The sequence below is a fragment of the Sander lucioperca genome, chromosome 21 (genome assembly GCF_008315115.2).
Source record: "Sander lucioperca isolate FBNREF2018 chromosome 21, SLUC_FBN_1.2, whole genome shotgun sequence".
NCBI lineage: Eukaryota > Metazoa > Chordata > Actinopteri > Perciformes > Percidae > Sander > Sander lucioperca.
Window position 1 is genome coordinate 12865069 of NC_050193.1, and position 16879 is coordinate 12881947.

The 16879-nt window shown below is 39.5% G+C and overlaps 1 long non-coding RNA gene, 2 pseudogenes and 2 gene segments (V, D, J or C); 1 reads left to right on the top strand and 4 right to left on the bottom strand.

Annotated features, from left to right (window-relative positions):
• LOC118494197 overlaps positions 1-164 on the bottom strand; it is a 546-nt pseudogene extending 382 nt beyond the window's left edge.
• LOC118494203 overlaps positions 1-9924 on the top strand; it is a 24498-nt gene extending 14574 nt beyond the window's left edge. The window contains exon 3 of the long non-coding RNA XR_004896280.1: positions 9895-9924. This is a non-coding gene — a long non-coding RNA (uncharacterized LOC118494203). The remainder of the gene's footprint in view (positions 1-9894) is intronic.
• Positions 1768-2359, bottom strand: LOC116051870. The segment is given in 2 exon segments: positions 1768-2147; positions 2251-2359. Coding segments are annotated over 2 exon segments (366 nt in total).
• LOC116051945 lies at positions 2781-3307 on the bottom strand (annotated as a pseudogene).
• A 4714-nt stretch (positions 9925-14638) lies between the features above and the next one.
• Positions 14639-15260, bottom strand: LOC116051871. The segment is given in 2 exon segments: positions 14639-15084; positions 15170-15260. Coding segments are annotated over 2 exon segments (363 nt in total).
• Positions 15261-16879: the final 1619 nt, after the last annotated feature.

Consider the following 16879-nt stretch of genomic DNA (forward strand, 5'->3'; position numbering starts at 1 on the left):
TAAAGACAACTTCAAATCGAGATCAGTGAAAATCTTCACCTGCCCAGCAGAGAGTTAAAAGCAGCAGTCCTGTCCTATAGTCCATCATGTTAAACTGTGTGTCCACTGTTCTCTGTCCTCCTCTCTGCACTCAGATAAGTAGAGGTGGAAGATATCTGAGTTTTGCATCGACTCCTCCTCACAGGGAGGAAACATCTGGACTGGAGATAATTAATGAAACTGAGTCAGTCAACCCTCCAAGTCAGATGTCCTTGACCTTTGTCTGACATGTTTTAATTTGTGTAAAATGTTTCAGTATTAGGAAACATCTGGACTGGAATCTAACATCTTCTTTGATGAAACTAGAATACATTTTTATTGACTAGGAAGTGTCCATATTAGTTTGTACATTTTAAATGCTATTTTAAAATGAGTAACTATGTTATCAACTTTACCACAACAATAATTTAAGCATCATTTATGTCATCTGATAGATTGAAGCAGTGGTGCCCAGCACACATGGATGTGGCATTTTGAAGGTTTATGGTCATTTCATGGCAGAAGAGTTTGTAACAGATTATCATTCTGAGGAGAACATCAATCTCTGGAGCATTAGGCGCTGAAAACAATTAAATATAACATTTACTGCTTTTCTTCCCTGTCTTTTGTTCCTGTATATTGACATCACTGGGATACGTGTTAAAGTCAGTCCTTGTCTGCCCTCTAGAGTTTTAAAACAGGAATGGTAGCTACTTTTAAACAGAGAAAGATTACTCACTTGTGACACCCAAAAAATGTTTTGTTATTGAAGCCCTGTGCTTGTTCCCTTGTCACTACCCGATGTGAGTCGAGTGCAGATGTGAGTTGTGCATGCGTCACTTTGCGCGTCACTTTGCGACAAAGACGCGGCGACATCTACACGCTTTAAACTTTTAACTTTAAATGAGGTTCAGTATGTTTTCCTGCAGTTTTTGGAGTCTTGTGGAGTAAACATGCATAAGGGGTTTTGGGAGTGGAGTCCATAACAGGTTGTTTTCTTGTTTTTTTTTTACCTTTTAGATATTTGAAAACAAAAACAAATGGCATTTTATCCTTATGTATTTCCATTTGTATCAGTTTTCGACAACAATCATTCCACCCATCATTTCTATGTGATTTTCATGATTTTGCACCTTATGAAATAGTCAATTCTGAAGCATCTAAAGGTGTGAACATTTACTATCAACTTGTAAAGGTTAACCTTCAAAGATTAAGAATGTCAGACAGTTGTGCTCTATAAGTCCAGTAAGAATGAGTACTGTAGGATTTTGTACAGCTGCTCAAACAACTCCAGTCTCTCTGGCTCTCAAGCACAATAATAAACAGCAACTTTAGTCTTCAGACCTTTCCGATCCAGCTTCTTTCATAATGAGAAGAGCTTTTGCTAAGATCAGTATACAGACATACAGTATTAAAACGATCTGTCAAGTCACATGGAGTATTTATAATCATATAACATTTCATTCAGATCAACATCTACAATCATTTTTGACAATTACGTTATTGTCATTTCACCATTTTATACTATTATAACATGGTTTGTACTTGTCTTTGGCAATTTAGTATTACAGTAGATAATGCTTTGACAGTTGAATAAACTCTCATAAAGTCTCATACTCTAAGTGATGTAACATCATGAACTAAATTAATATGTACTCCTAAGGTTAAAGTAAAAAAGTAATACATATAGAAATATGATGTAGATATATCAAAGTCCTTTGTAGGGGGGGGGGGGGGGGACTCAGATGCTTAAGATCACATTGCTGTTTGTTGTCTGTGGAGGTTTTTGTGCAGCTGCTCCACTGTCTTCAGTCACTGTGTCTGTCGAGCACAGAAGTAAACAGCAGAATCTGCTGCTGTCAGGCTCTGGACCTCGAGGTACTGAGTGCTGCTGGGAACATCTTCAGTCATGATGAAACGGCTTTGAAAGGAGCTGCCATAGCTAGCAGAGTTTGAACCTGTGTTCATCCACCCAATCCACTCCAGAGCTTCTCCTGGTCTCTGTTGTATCCAGTGAATATTCTTGCTTGTCATGCTATAACCAGATATGATACATGACATCTTCACTGTCTCTCCAGGTCTTTTCACCTCAGAGGGAGACTGGTCCAGTTTGATCTCACTCCAAACTCCTGTAAGTAAAAAAAATTGTGATAATCATCCAATAAACTTGTAAATGACAGGTTGGACATTTACTAAAGAAGTAAAGCAGAATTATTTTTTTCTCTTTCTCACCATGAATAGTAACTACAAATAATAAACTCCAGATAATGGTATTTTCCATTCTGGGAGAAGCACTGTCATTCAGTGCTCTGATCTGAGTGTTTCAGAAAAATATCAAACCGTCCCAGTTTTCTGGCACAAGTTGCTGATGGTGTGTTTATAAGAGAGGAAGAGTTTGCATAGACCTCCCTCTACAGGTTTTAAATGGGAACATATCACAGAGATACATTTCCATAAGTAGAGTATCTCTACAACAGCAGAGGAAACTGTGAAATATGAAACTGATTTCTCGACTGATAGAAAATAATGGGAAATAAACTACAATGTTCTACAATGATCGTTAACTCACGGTGTAGCAGTTTAGAGCTTTTTTCATCTACAGTAGTCCAAATACCTGAAGGGAAATTTACATCCTATTTGTGAAGATATATAGCTGCTGTTTAACATCAGTTATTAGATGTTATTTTTTATCCCATTGCATTGGACAGGAAAAAAGAACACCATAACCATTAATGTTTATTAACGCTGCAAAGACTGCCGTCTTTATTAATGTTCACATTTAGAACATGTGTGTGGTTGAGTCTTGCTGGTTGTTGGGTATTTGTGCAGGTCTGTTGGTGGTTTGTATCACTGTGGGGTAACGTACACAGTAATACACAGCTGTGTCCTCAGACTGCACATTCTGTCCTTTTAGAGTCACTGTTAGAGCAGAAGTGTCTTCAGAGCATTATTTTGACTCAGGCTACCTCCACCCCACTGATGGGAAATCCAGTCCATTGGTTTTCCTTCACTCTGTCTGATCCAACCTGTTGCATAGCTGTTATCAGTCAAAGAATAACCAGAGACCTGACAGCTGATGGTCAGAGACTGTCCAGGCTGCACAACCATTGAGTCTGTCTGGATGAGATCAATACTGTTCACACCTGTGGAAACACAAATCAACATTATCTCCATCATTCATCTGACTATTCAGGGTTTCTAATGTGTGTATTAGAGTGAATCCACTGAAAGCTCCTCACAGGATCCAGCAGCCAGCAGCAGTATCAGAGCTACAGAGAACATGTTGATGTTGAAGCTGAACTGATGTGAGCTCTTCTGTCTCTCACTGACACACACACACTTCACTTATTTATGAGGCTACACACAAGGAGGCAGATTTACATACTAATGATAGTAAATCAGCTGACTAAAGTATATCAATACTATAGTAATAAATCAAAATGAAGATGAAATGTTCAGGTGTTCTCACATAAAGGGAAGGTGAAACCTGAATCTCTGACAAACATATGTTTGATTGTTAATGAAAAGTAAATAATGTTAGGATGGAAGAGAAGCGATTCATTTAACACTAGAAGTGCCAGAATCCCATAACTACTAGAACTGCCGTGAGCGGTCATTTTGACCGCCAGATTCCAAACTCTATAATCTCTCATGATAAATAATTGCGATATTGTATTATGTATTGTGTTAGGATATCTTTTATTGTATTAGGATATCTTTAGAAAAACGTAATAACACCGAAATGTACATTTTAACGAGTTTAATTATACATTTGAGTAGTAATAAGTGTTTCAATAATTCATATCATGGCATAGTAAACAGTAATTAGCCTATTTCATACCTTCATATCCTGAAAAATGTGGTGTGGAAATTCATTCAACTTAACTCATAACAGCCAAATAACAATTAAAAGTATGTTATTTGAACATTTAGCTATAACCCACTGCCTCCGTTTTGGCGTCTGCTGCGGTGCGCTGTTGCTCGGACCGTGAGCCGCTGCCCTTTTCTCCTCCATAAACTCCGCTCTCAGCTATTCTGCCAGTTGCTACATGAACTTCCTCCGGACAATTTTACTGCTGGTGCAGTCCTTGGAGAGGATGTGTGCAATGATTCCAGCCAGTTCGAGAATGTATAAAGTTATATGAACACGTAGACAGCTACCGGCCATCTACGTGTTCCGCGCCTTTCACAGAGCGAGCGCCCGGTGGTTTTCTTCTGATTCAGAACAGAGTCCATCCACGCCGTAGTATCCTACGTTACCGACTCTGGCTTTGCCTTCGGCCCATCGGTGATGCCCACACTTGTTACTTGAGACCGCTAGTTACGTTTCTCTGACAGAGACTATGGTAGTTACTAAGCAACCAAGATGCATCTTCAACCGCGCGAAAAATTAAAAACAATACCGCGAAAATCCGAGCGGTCAATATGACCGTGTATGGCCGAAATAGGTAAAAGTGATTGTGTTGTATCTGTTGATTTATAACTTTGACTTATGTTTAATTATGCCTACATATATTCAATTTAAATGTATTCCATATTGTACTATGTTATTGAGGTTATGGTGAGAGAGTTGGGGCCCTGTGTATAAGAGAGGATGCAGATGCTGAGTCTGGAACAATGACAGGAAAGGGGTCCTGATAAGTATACGTCCTGGTAAATGTGTATTCTGTCATTCTATGGCGAATAACCAGTTTAGGCACAGTCAACTAATGACCTTGGAGAGGCCTACAGGAAACCAATATTCAACAGTCTATGGGAACATGTTTGTTATAAGATTATGCTATGAGGTTGATTACATTAGCAGAGGGGCCCCAGGAACACACATACACCCTCCCACTTTAGGTCATACAATGCATAGAATATATACCCTGTGTTAACGGCAGAACGGCAGAACGACTTTTTGGAAGAATTCGGGTTGGTCGTTCTCCAAGCTCTCTGCAGGAGTTTGTAAAATTGATGCTGAATCTTTGTTTGTAATAAACCTTTTTATAATCAAGAACAGTGTCGGCGGATTCCTCTTCATACAGCATCACAGCATTACTATTTAAGACACCACAATTGTATTTTCTTTGCCTTTTGTGGAATGTATATAAAAACAATTTTAAATTAAAATACAGACTCTTTTAGGAAAAGTCAGGCAGCCGCAGGATTGTATTTTTTTATTCAGCAAAGTTATTACACATATAAATTTCAAAACGGTCAAAATGACCGTCATGGCCGTTCTAGTGTTAAATCACTGAATTAATTCCATCACTTGAATAATTAAAAATGAGGATGAAATGTTCAGGTCTTCATCTCACACAAAGAAAAGGTGGAACTTTAATATCTGACAAATACATGTTACAGTGCTCGAATTATCTTCTTGTCTTTAAGGGGTCTCTCTATCTCATAAAAAGAAGTTGGCACACCCTGCACATAGCCTAACAAGGCTATACAATTAAATAGCCTAGGCGTGAGTGGCGCTTTTGCGCAGTATGCGCACGGTAGGCCTAGGCTATAACTTGACACAACAGACAGAGAGATTCTTTTTTCAGAAATGGATTCCCTTTAATTAATTTCAACATATTATTGATTGTAATAGTCCATATTTCATTTCAATTTCACAATACAAAGAAATAGACTAAACGATTTAGTCTGAGTGTCATTCTCAATTTCACAATGAAATAAAACGTAACTGATTTGAACCAGACCACCGTCTCAGATAGCCTCAGTGTCAAACACAATAATGCATGTAGTCTTTAACTTCTACACAGGGAAAATGCACTAACTGGCAAAAAATGAATAAAGCCATTGCACAGCCAAATGTTCTAGTCTTATAATGTACACGTAGTGATAACAACACCTGGGTGTTCAGTCGTCTTGTGTGTTGAACCGTGGAAATAAATAGACCAACAATTTTGGAATTTGCACTGAGATGTTGTCGGGAAGCCTATTCACTGAATATTCCGCCATCAGAGATTGCATTGTATTGCTGACAGGTGTTTGAAAATATCTGGGAACTTTTCCGGAGCTCTGAATGGCAGAGGATAGCTACAGATTTATTTATTTAAGATGTTTTGGTGGTATTTACCTCAAAAGCACATTAAGCTAAAAGCAAGGTGACTTCTTCGGACTTGTGAGTGCTGTCAAATCGATCGTAGCCTATACCGTTTGCTCACATAGCCTATTGGTGTGGTGGTGAAGTGCAGTCATGCTGCGTTCAGGAGCGTAGGGTAGGCTCAGGTCTACGTCCTGTAGTAGCCTATATTTTAATTTAACGTCTTTAATGGTAAGAGACTGCACAGGGATGGATAATGAGCGTTGTTTAAGATTAAATTACAATGCCACATATGGCAGACACCTTCACATATGGGAGACCCCCTCAGATTTTTGATTTTGTTGCTTTCATGGGAGCCAGTCCTCACTCTATGGGAGCTCGGCTCCCTCTGGCTCCCACGTAATTCGAGCACTGACATGTTAGATAGTTAATGAAAAGAATTTCTTTTGTAGTTTGACTAATTAACATCACAATGATGTTTCCTAAAGACTATTCCGTTACTGATGCAGTTATGATTTACATAATTATTAAATAATATTATGGAAGAGACACTGACCTTGAGGATTCATTTCTACTGTAGTTAGATTACATTCTTTTTAAAATAAAGTTGTGAGCTGAATTTATTCCATCACTTGAAGATTATACAGTATATACATATTATGATGTATCATTGATTGTAATTTCTAGGTATTTAAATGATGAAAACTGTGGCTGTTAAATTGAATTAAGAACCATTTGTGTTGTGTCTGTTTCTCTCTTTAATGTAACAGTGAGCTGGTGTTGAAACCATTAGTGGTCTGAGGGCTCCTCCTCTGGTGGCTTCATGTTACAAGTGTTCAGGCTCTGAGGGGTTTTTGTTCAGGTCTACTGATGGTTTGTGTTCAGTAGCGTAACGAGCCAACACCGGGCCCCTATGCAGGATTATCAAGGTGGGCCCCCCTACTACAGCACGTGTTGACGGCGAAATGTCCATGAGTAGGCTACCATGAATAGGACAGCATATAACAGATGAGATGACTGACAAAATCAGGAGTAGCCTACACGGACCACAACAACAAAAAAAACACTGGTGAATGCGCACCATAACACATGAAAAAACACAAGGGCAGTCCCTCCAGGATTTCGCGGCCTTTTTTTTAGATTGTTGCGGCCCAAAACGCCTGATTTTTTGGGAGCTTTTGTGAAAAATTGCGATAAAAGTTGCGATGTCTTTTGTATGTTTGTTGCAATGAAGTTGCGGAAGACAGTGAAAGTTGCAAAAAAAGTTTTTTGTATAGTTCTTTAAAAAAATAAAGGAAACTTGTTTTGGGGAGAATAATAATTATTACTATTAATTAATTACTCTGGGCTGAGATTTCCTAGGGAACCTTACCAAATGAAAATTGGTATGAAAATGGCGGTTGGATTTAAGACAAAAAATAATAATTTATTAATTATCAAATTTGAACATATGTGTCAGTGGCTTGTTGATCTTTACATTGTTAGTTAATTTCCTATCCTGGCCTGGGACACACATTCATACGGTTTGATAAAGTACTTATTGGACTTTAACTTATCATTGCACTTACAATAACGAGCATAGCTGTCCTCAATTTAGGTCATTGTGTCGTCTCATCTCTGGTTTTTCCTGCATCCACCATGTGTGATTGTGTGTGTGTGTGTGTGTGTGTGTGTGTGTGTGTGTGTTAGTCGCGGGGGGAACTCAGCAGCCCCGCCCGCTGCAGAGTACAGACAGGATTGAAACAGCAGAGGCTTTCAGCGACTTTAGAGTGAAAAATCGTTACACCGTACAGTGATGTTAAAATGTATACAGGTTGGCAGTACGGTCTGAATTCATTTGTACGGTCTTTTGCTGTACGTTTTGTTGATAAATGTGAGATGTTCAAGTCACACACGTGAAGAGAATGGTCTCTGAAACAAGGAAATTAATTTGACCTGTTCTCACCACGTTCTCACTCCCGCTTGGTCAGTGGCCAAATGCGGAGTCCTTATGTTTCTTCTTCGCCCAGAACATCGCCTCGGATTAGGGCGACACCAAGACCTGGGTCTTGGGTGCAGTTGTGGCTATGGACCTGCTACACCCTGCTACGCTCTGCGATTCCCTGCAATGCCTGGCTACGTCCTGCTGCGTCCACCGCGTCCACCCATGCTCTGCTGTGCCACGCTACATCCCGTACCGTCAAAACCCCAACTGTCGGACACCGCCCACCAAGAGTCTGGGTCTGCCGAGGTTTCTTCCTAAAGGGGAGTTTTTCCTCGCCACTGTCGCAATAGCCACTGCTAATGCTTGCTCTTGGGGGAACTATTGGAATTGTTGGGGCTTTATAGAGTGTGGTCTAGACCTACTCTATCTGTAAAGTGTCTCGAGATAACTCTTGTTATGATTTGATACTATAAATAAAATTGAATTGAATTGAATTGAATTGAATTGAATTGAATTGAAATTGAATTGAATTGATAGGGGGCTGGCAGTCAATCAATATCTTCCAGTCACGCGGGCCCCTGATTGGTCCGGGCCCGTAAGCACAGCTTACCCTGTTTACCGATAGTTACTCATCTGTTTGTGTTAAGTTGTGCGGAGGCTCCACGCAGAGCTCTCACCGTAGCCTACGTAAGTGGCCTGATGTTTATACTTGTGCGCAGGTGTGTGCGTTGAGCCGGCATGTGTGCAAGGGAGAAGTGAGAGAGTGACGGCGATTAGCTTTCGAGTGAGTAGCGACTCTAGAGTCATAGTGAGAGAAACAAAGTGTCTCCCCTGTGTTTTCTGACCAAGATGGGAAATCTGTAGCAGGAGAAGTTAACCCTCTCCTTGATTTCACGTTGTTTATGGAGAAGGAGAACCAGGAAATGAGCCGGGGGAAATGCAACGCTACCAAGCCACGGCCGAGCGATGTGCGCCACTGAGACGTATAGTTACATTTTTCGAGAGGTGCGCGTCAGGCTACGGCGTAGGGTCCGGCGTAGATGCAGAGGGGTCTGCGGGGGTCTGCGGGGCTACGACGTCGGTTTTACGCACAACTATAAAATGGCCTTTACTGTGGCTCTCTGGCACAGTAATACACAGCAGTGTCTTCAGGCTGCACATTCTGTCCATTTAGAGTCACTGTGTTGCTGGAAGAGTCAAAGTTAATACTGAACTTGTTCTTCATTGAATCTTTGTAGTATGTGGTGTATCCAACACAGCCACATCCAATCCATTCCAGTCCTTTCCCTGCAGGCTGTCTGATCCAAGCTGTTTAGTAGGCTAGCTGCTAACAGAATAAGAGACCTGACAGGTGATGGTCAGACGTTGACCTGGCTGCACAGTCACAGTCACAGAGGCTGGCTGTGTCAACAGGACACTGACAGGCTATAAAAGAAGAATGGACTGTCCTGTCACAAGTAAAGCTTTAAATTGTGTTATGAAATATATTTTTGACACATTACACTTAAAACAAACTTAAATTCCATTTGTTTTTAATCACAAATTGTCTAACACAAGTCAAACATGTCAGACAAATAGATTAATATTTACAACAGAATCAACAGATTAACAGAATATTTAATGTCTGCTTCAACTATATATGGGGGATCTGCAATAATTGATGATGTTGAACTGAAGCTTATTATGTGAATGAGAAATGAAGAAAGTAAAGATTTGACTTGTTTTGACATGATGAGTTTTTGTACAGCGTTGCTCTTTCCTGTGTCTCTGTGGGTCTCGAGCACAATAATAAACAGCAGAATCTTCAGTCTTCAGACTGTTCATCTGCAGATACAGCTGCTCTCTGCTGTTGTCTCTGGAGATGGTAAACTGGCCTTGAACTGACTGAGAGTAGTAGATGCTAGTACTGTCATAGCTGATACTCGCAACCCACTCCAGTCCTTTTCCAGGAGCCTGTCTGATCCAGGCCATCATGTAGCTACTGAATGACAATCCAGATGTTGTACAGGTCAATCTGTGAGATTCTCCAGGTCTTTTAACTGCTGGTTCAGATTCTGTCAGAGTCTGACCATCAACACCTGTCAAATAAAGAAAATAATCAGTTGCTTTTAATTTTGGTAATGTTTTAAAGACAACTTCAAATCAAGATCAGTGAAAATATTCACCTGTCCAGCAGATAGTTAAAAGCAGCAGTCCTGTCCTATAGTCCATCATGTTAAACTGTGTGTCCACTGTGTGTTCACTGTTCTCTGTCCTCCTCTCTGCACTCAGATAGGTAGAGGTGGAAGATATCTGAGTTTTGCATTGACTCCTCCTTTTTTGGCTTTCTCCTAACTGTATTTTGTGTTTTCACAAATCATCTCTCCGTATCTCTTACCATTTTGACTTTGTTTCACATTTTTAACCTGATGTTACTAATCCTTTTTTCTTTATTTTAAGTCACTTTGTAACATTTGAATATGTTTATTTACTCTCAGGTTTGTCCAATGCAATGTACCAATTATGGAATGATGTAATATGTATAATATAAAGTGCTTTCAGTTTATGTAGTAGGTAAATCACCTTGTCGGCTTAAGATAGGTAAACAACATCTCATGTCTCCTAAAGTTATTTTTGACAAAATTGTTGTTTTTCATGTGAATAAAGCTTATGTACAATATTATTAGACCAAACATCAATTTTTAAACTAGTAAAATTCAGAGCACAAAATTCAACTTTTGAAGAAAATTCAGCTGCATTTCAACATAATCCCTTAAATAAGGTAAATTAATGTTAAACGATTTCAAAAAGTGTAATTCAGTCTGTCTTGTGGGAGTATAGACAATGATGTATCAGTGATTGAAACCTCCAAGTATTTAAACTAGGGCTGTCAAAATGAACCCCATAATAAAGAGTTAACGCAAACGCTTTTAACACCACTAGTTGTTTTTGATGTAGGATTAATGCACGCACGTTTTGTGATTTGGGCCTCGGGACACTCTTTAGTTTTGGGAAACCAGGAAGTGATGCACAGTAATGTTGTGGGTGGCTAGCAGAAACAACCCTTGAGCAGAAATGGATAAAGAAAAGAGTTTTGAATGGCAAGTTCAGTTTCAAAGCCCTTCCAGATGGTTCTCTTAACAAGACTAGGAGTAGTGGTGGAATTGTGGAAATTGGTTCTCTGACAAACACATTTTAGATTGTCAATGAAAAGAAATAACAATGTTATGAAAGAGAAACTGACTTTTTGAGGATTCATTTATACCGTACTGTAGATAAATCAGCATTTAAAAAAAATCTAAAGACTGTTTCATCATTTAATGTAACAGAGAGCTGGTGTTGAAACCATTAGTGGTCTGAGGGCTCCTCCTCTGGTGGCTTCATGTTACAAGTGTTCAGGCTCTGAGGGGTTTTTGTTCAGGTCTACTGATGAGTCACTGGGAGAGTCTTGTTCTTCAGTGAATCTTTGTAGTTTGGTGGATGCAACACCACCATGTACAATCACTCCAGTCCTTTCCCTGCATGCTGTCTGATCCAAGCTGTGTAGTAGCTGCTACCTGCATTTATTTTTTCATATATTTGGTTACTGACTGGATTTGCTGCAAACATAAATACATTGACAGCAGCCAGCATCATGTGAATAGTAATATATTTTGCAGCTTTTAATAAAAGACTTTTAATGGTTTCAGTGTTTGCAGATGTTTAAAGAAACAGACATACAGAGAAACTTGGAGCCATTTAGAGGAAAGCAGCTGATCAGGAACTGAAACCTGACAAAATGCAAAAAACTAAATCCTTTAACATAGATGAAAACTATTGTAGTTCATCCATTTACAAGTTACTCTTCTGTAATAAACAACACATTTTACCTTCATATGTGTGTGGTTATGTCAGAAATAAAATCAAATATCATGCAGCATGATTTTTACTTAATCATTTTTAAAAGCCAGTCATACAACAATCATACTCAAATGTCTGTGTTGTCTCATTTTGAATGACTTGACCTGAGGACATTAGTCATGTGAGACAGTGCAGAGTTTATCAGCTCAGGGAGGATGAGGAAAGACAAGAAATGTTTCTTACTGCAAGAGTTGAAGAAGTTTAATTTAAGCAACATTTACGTATTTTAAGGGTTTCGGAAATAGGCGCACGAAAATGGCTCGCTAGCGCCCCCTACAAAGTTAAGAAAATCCAGCCCCTGCAGTACGTTTAACGTGGACGAACGAAACTTGGTCCACATATGTATCATGTCAAGACATACAAAAAAGCTCATTGGAGCCATACCCTAAACCCATCAGGAAGTCCGCCATTTTGAATTGAAAGTTCGAAATTAGTGCAAGTTTGGCAATTTCCACATGTCGTACTTTAACAAACTCCTCCTAGAGATTTCATCCGATCAACTTTAAATTTGGTCTGTGCCATCTTAAGACCTTAGCGATGAAAAGTTATTAAAAGAAAAAGTTTCCGTCATAGGGCATGGCCGTGGCGGGGCAGCCATTTTGTGCGTTTCGCCATCGAAACAGGAAGTGGGTGTAACTTGAGTGTACACTGTCCACTTGGCTCAAAACTTTTCAGGATTCATAAATGTCCAACCCTGACGACATCTACAGGCCGATATTTGCTCAAATTCATAGCGCCCCCCTAGTGGCAACAGGAAGTAGGCCTAAAAGTCAAGGTGCTATACTTTGTCATCTAAAGACATTAACAATGAAACGTTATTAAAAGCAAAACTTTTCGTCCAACGGTGTGGGCGTGGCGTTGTGGCCATTTTTAGCATTTATCGATGAACGAAGAAGTTGTCAGAACTTTAGTGTACATTGTCCAATTTGGCCGAAATTTCTCACTGTCCCTGAGGACATTTATAGGCCAAAATTGACTTTTGGTCATAACGCCGCCGCTGGCAACAGAAAATCAGCCTTATATGACAAACATCATCCGATTTACATAAAACTTATAATGTGTGGTCTACATTTGATTCTGAGCTGCCCCCTATACTTTAACCACGCCCACTTAGTCAGGCCACGCCTCTTTTCATAACATTTGATTTTAAGGTAGAGTCTTGTGTGAGGTGTCATTGAACTCAGCAGAGAGTTCCTTCTTCATTGGTGATGGTTTGGCCCACCCCCTATGCTTAAGTCACGCCCCTTTCATAACTGGTGACCCATTTAAAGTAGAGTCTTGTGTGAGGTATCATTGAACTCAGCAGACAGTTTCTTTTTGGTTTTGGTTTGACCCGCCCCCTATGATGTAGCTAAGCCCCTTTTTTTATAACTTATGACCCGTTTGATGTAGACCCTTGTGTTAGGTGTCATTGAACTCAACAGAGAGTTCTTTATTAATTGGTGATGGTTTGGTCCGCCCCCCTATGCTAAATCCATGCCACCTTTCATAACTGGTGACCCGTTTAAGGTAGAGTCTTATGTGAGGTATCAATGAACTCAGCAGAGACTTCCTTTTTTATAGGTAAAGGTTTGCCCCAACCCCTATGCTTTGGCCACGCCCCCTGTCATAGCTAATGAACTGTATGACATAGAGTCTTGTGTGAGGTATAATTGAACTCAGCAGAGAGTTACCTTTTCATTGGTGACGATTTGCAGTGTCTGAGTGCCGCGCAAATGCACGGTCGCAAGGAGAGGCGACCGCCAGCAAGCCCAACGCGCGCAGAGGCGCGAGGGCCCGTCCAACGCTGCTTGCAGCTTTAATTTGGGGGCAGTGGTGGCCTAAAGGTTAGAGATGCGAGCTTGTGACCGGGAAGTTGTCGGTTCAATCCCCAGACTGACAGGATAAAATCTGGGTGGTGAAAGTGAAAGAACAGCGCTTGTTCCTCCCTCATTACCACCACTGAGGTGCCCTTGAGCAAGGCACTTAACCCCAACCGCTCCAGTGGAGCTGCTCAGTGGCCAGCAGATCAGCCTGTGGTTGTACTGGTATGAATGTGTAACTGTGTGAATGTGATCATGGTGTTCCTGCAAAAGAGAGGCTGCCTCTCAGTGAACCTTCCCTGAATAAATAAAGGTTAAAAAAAAACTCATTACAACTCAGAATGTTTTTTATTAACTTCAGATTTTTAATTGAAAACAAAACAAATAGCATGTTATCCTTATGTACAGTGTAAACCCGAATAGTTAAGCAGTACTCAAAAAAATTGAGGAAATCAGTTGCCATTTTTTGTTTCTAACTTATTTTCATGATTCTGCACAGGTGTTAAATTCTGAAGCATCACAAGGTGTGAACATTTACTTTCAACATGTAAAGGGTAACCTTCAAAGATGAAGAATGTCAGACAGTTGTGCTCTATAAGTCCAGTAAGTTCTGTAGGATTTTGTACAGCTGCTCAAACAACTCTGTGGCCATCGGGCACAATAATAAACAGCAACTTCAGTCTTCAGACTTTTCATCGGCAGATACTTCTTTCATAATTTAATAGTTTTTGCTAAGATCTATGAACAGACAAAAAACATCTTTCAAGTCGGAGTTATTTTAAAACTGAAAGAGAAAAAAATGGCAACAAGGTTTTGGTTTGTTGATGCTTCCTTTTAATGGCTGTAAAAGGATTTGGTTTAAAATTGGTTCTGTCATTCTGTCATTTTCATGAAAAATGTGTGTACAATCTCAAAATCATGTGGAAGTTTTTTATTTTTAAATACTACCAAAATGTAGATTTTTGTATGATCTTCATGCATGTACTTGTGGTACTTGTGTACTTATCAGCAGTATGGCACAAAAAAAGTAATACCGAGTCAACTATATGATCCCAGTGGTGATTGTAAATAGAGGAAGTAGTTTTTGTATGACTCTCATATTATCGTCTCTCACTGTGTCTCTCGTGCACAGTAATACACTGCTGTGTCCTCTGTCTTCAGACTGTTCATCTGCAGATAGACTTTACTGCTGGAGTCATCTCTGGAGATGGTGAATCTCCCCTGGACTGACTGGGAGTAATAGAGATGAGAACTGCCTGTGTGTACAAAAGCGATCCACTCCAGTCCTTTTCCAGGAGCCTGTCTGACCCAGTTCATAGCGTAGCTGCTGAATGTGAATCCAGATGTTGTACAGGTCAATCTGTGAGATTCTCCAGGTCTTTTAATCGCTGGTTCAGATTCTGTCAGAGTCTGACCATCAACACCTGTCAAGAGGATAAAAAACATCAAGTGAAATAAGCTGATGACAAATAAAAGCTATGTCAAATTAAGATCAGTGAAAGTCTTCACCTGCCCAGCAGAGAGTTAAAAGCAGCAGTCCTGTCCTATAGTCCATCATGTTAAACTGTGTGTCAACTGTTCTCTGTCCTCCTCTCTGCAGTCAGATAAGTAGAGGTGGAAGATATCTGAGTTTTGCATTAACTCCTCCTTTTTGATTGAACAGTGTCCTTTGTTCAATCTTTCCTCAAAACCTATTTTCATGTTACGGCTTTCTCCTTAACGTATTTTGTGTTATTCTTACAATAAGAATAATCTTACTGTATCTTAGAATTCAGATTCTATTTACATTTTTAACATAATGTGATTATTATCCATGTTTTACTGTAAGTCACTCTAACATTTGAACTAGGGCTGTGAAAAAAACGCGGTACTTTTGATTAATTAATCTGAGAAAAAATAACGCATTAAAAAAAATAACGCAGATTAATCTATTCCATATTGATGTTTGACCCGGAGCCGTTCTAGCCACCATTGGACTGTAAGATGAAGGAGGGAGACAAGAATGTACTGCCTGGATCATTAATTGGAATATTTACTTGTAAAAATCTTCTTCCTGCCAACCCTGGCTACCGAAATCTGGTGCCACTGATATGTCTGCTCTTCTCTCTGATTCTCTGAAACAGACGATACAGGCAACACAAACACCGCTGCACGTGATGTTAGTTAACACTATACTCGACAGCAGCTAACGTTAGCCTACCGCTAGCTAGTAGTTGGATTAAACACGGTTAAAATGCTGACAGCTAACGCTAAACGGTGTAAAGTTTGACTGTGTTTTACTGTAGAGGATTCAACACCAGTATGCAACAATCTGCAGCTGCCTTCGGAAAAACAACACAGACGGTGCGTTCAATGAAACTGGTAAACTACACCCTCGTGGAGCATTTGAAGTTATTGTAAATGTATTTTGTCGTTCAACAGCAATTTACTAGTGAAATAAGTTATTGTTATTGTTATACATTATTATTAAATCATTTAATTTTGACCATATGGCCTTAGCAATAAACAAGCCATTCTTTAATGTCACCGACTGTTGTTTAGTACCCTTTTTTTTCTTTTCTTTTTTTACTTTCTTAAAAAGTATCGGTTCAGGCACCGTTAATTATGTATGTGATTAATTTCGATCGAGTATGTAATTAATTAGATTACATTTTTTAATCGATTGACAGCCCTAATTTGAAAACATTTATTTACTTGGCAGATATTTTTTGTTAACTGCAACTTACAAATAATGTAATAGTGTTACTGTTTATTACGGTGGCCCTGAAGTGCAAATCACCACAGCAATTAGAGAAACGCAACAACAAATCATAAAACACAACGGCAAATAGGAAAACACAACAGAAAAAATGAAAACACGACAGCAAATATGAAAACAAAACGGCAAATAAGAAAACACGACGGCAAATAGGAAAACACGACGGCAAATATGAAAACACGACGGCAAATATGAAAACACGACGGCAAATATGAAAACACGACGGCAAATATGAAAACACGACGGCAAATATGAAAACACGACGGCAAATAGGAAAACACAATGGCAAATATGAAAACACGACAGCAAATAGGAAAACACGACAGCAAATATGAAAACATGACGGCAAATATGAAAACACGACGGCAAATATGAAAACACGACGGCAAATAGGAAAACACAATGGCAAATAGGAAAACACGACAGCAAATATGAAAACAAAACGGCAAATAAGAAAACAC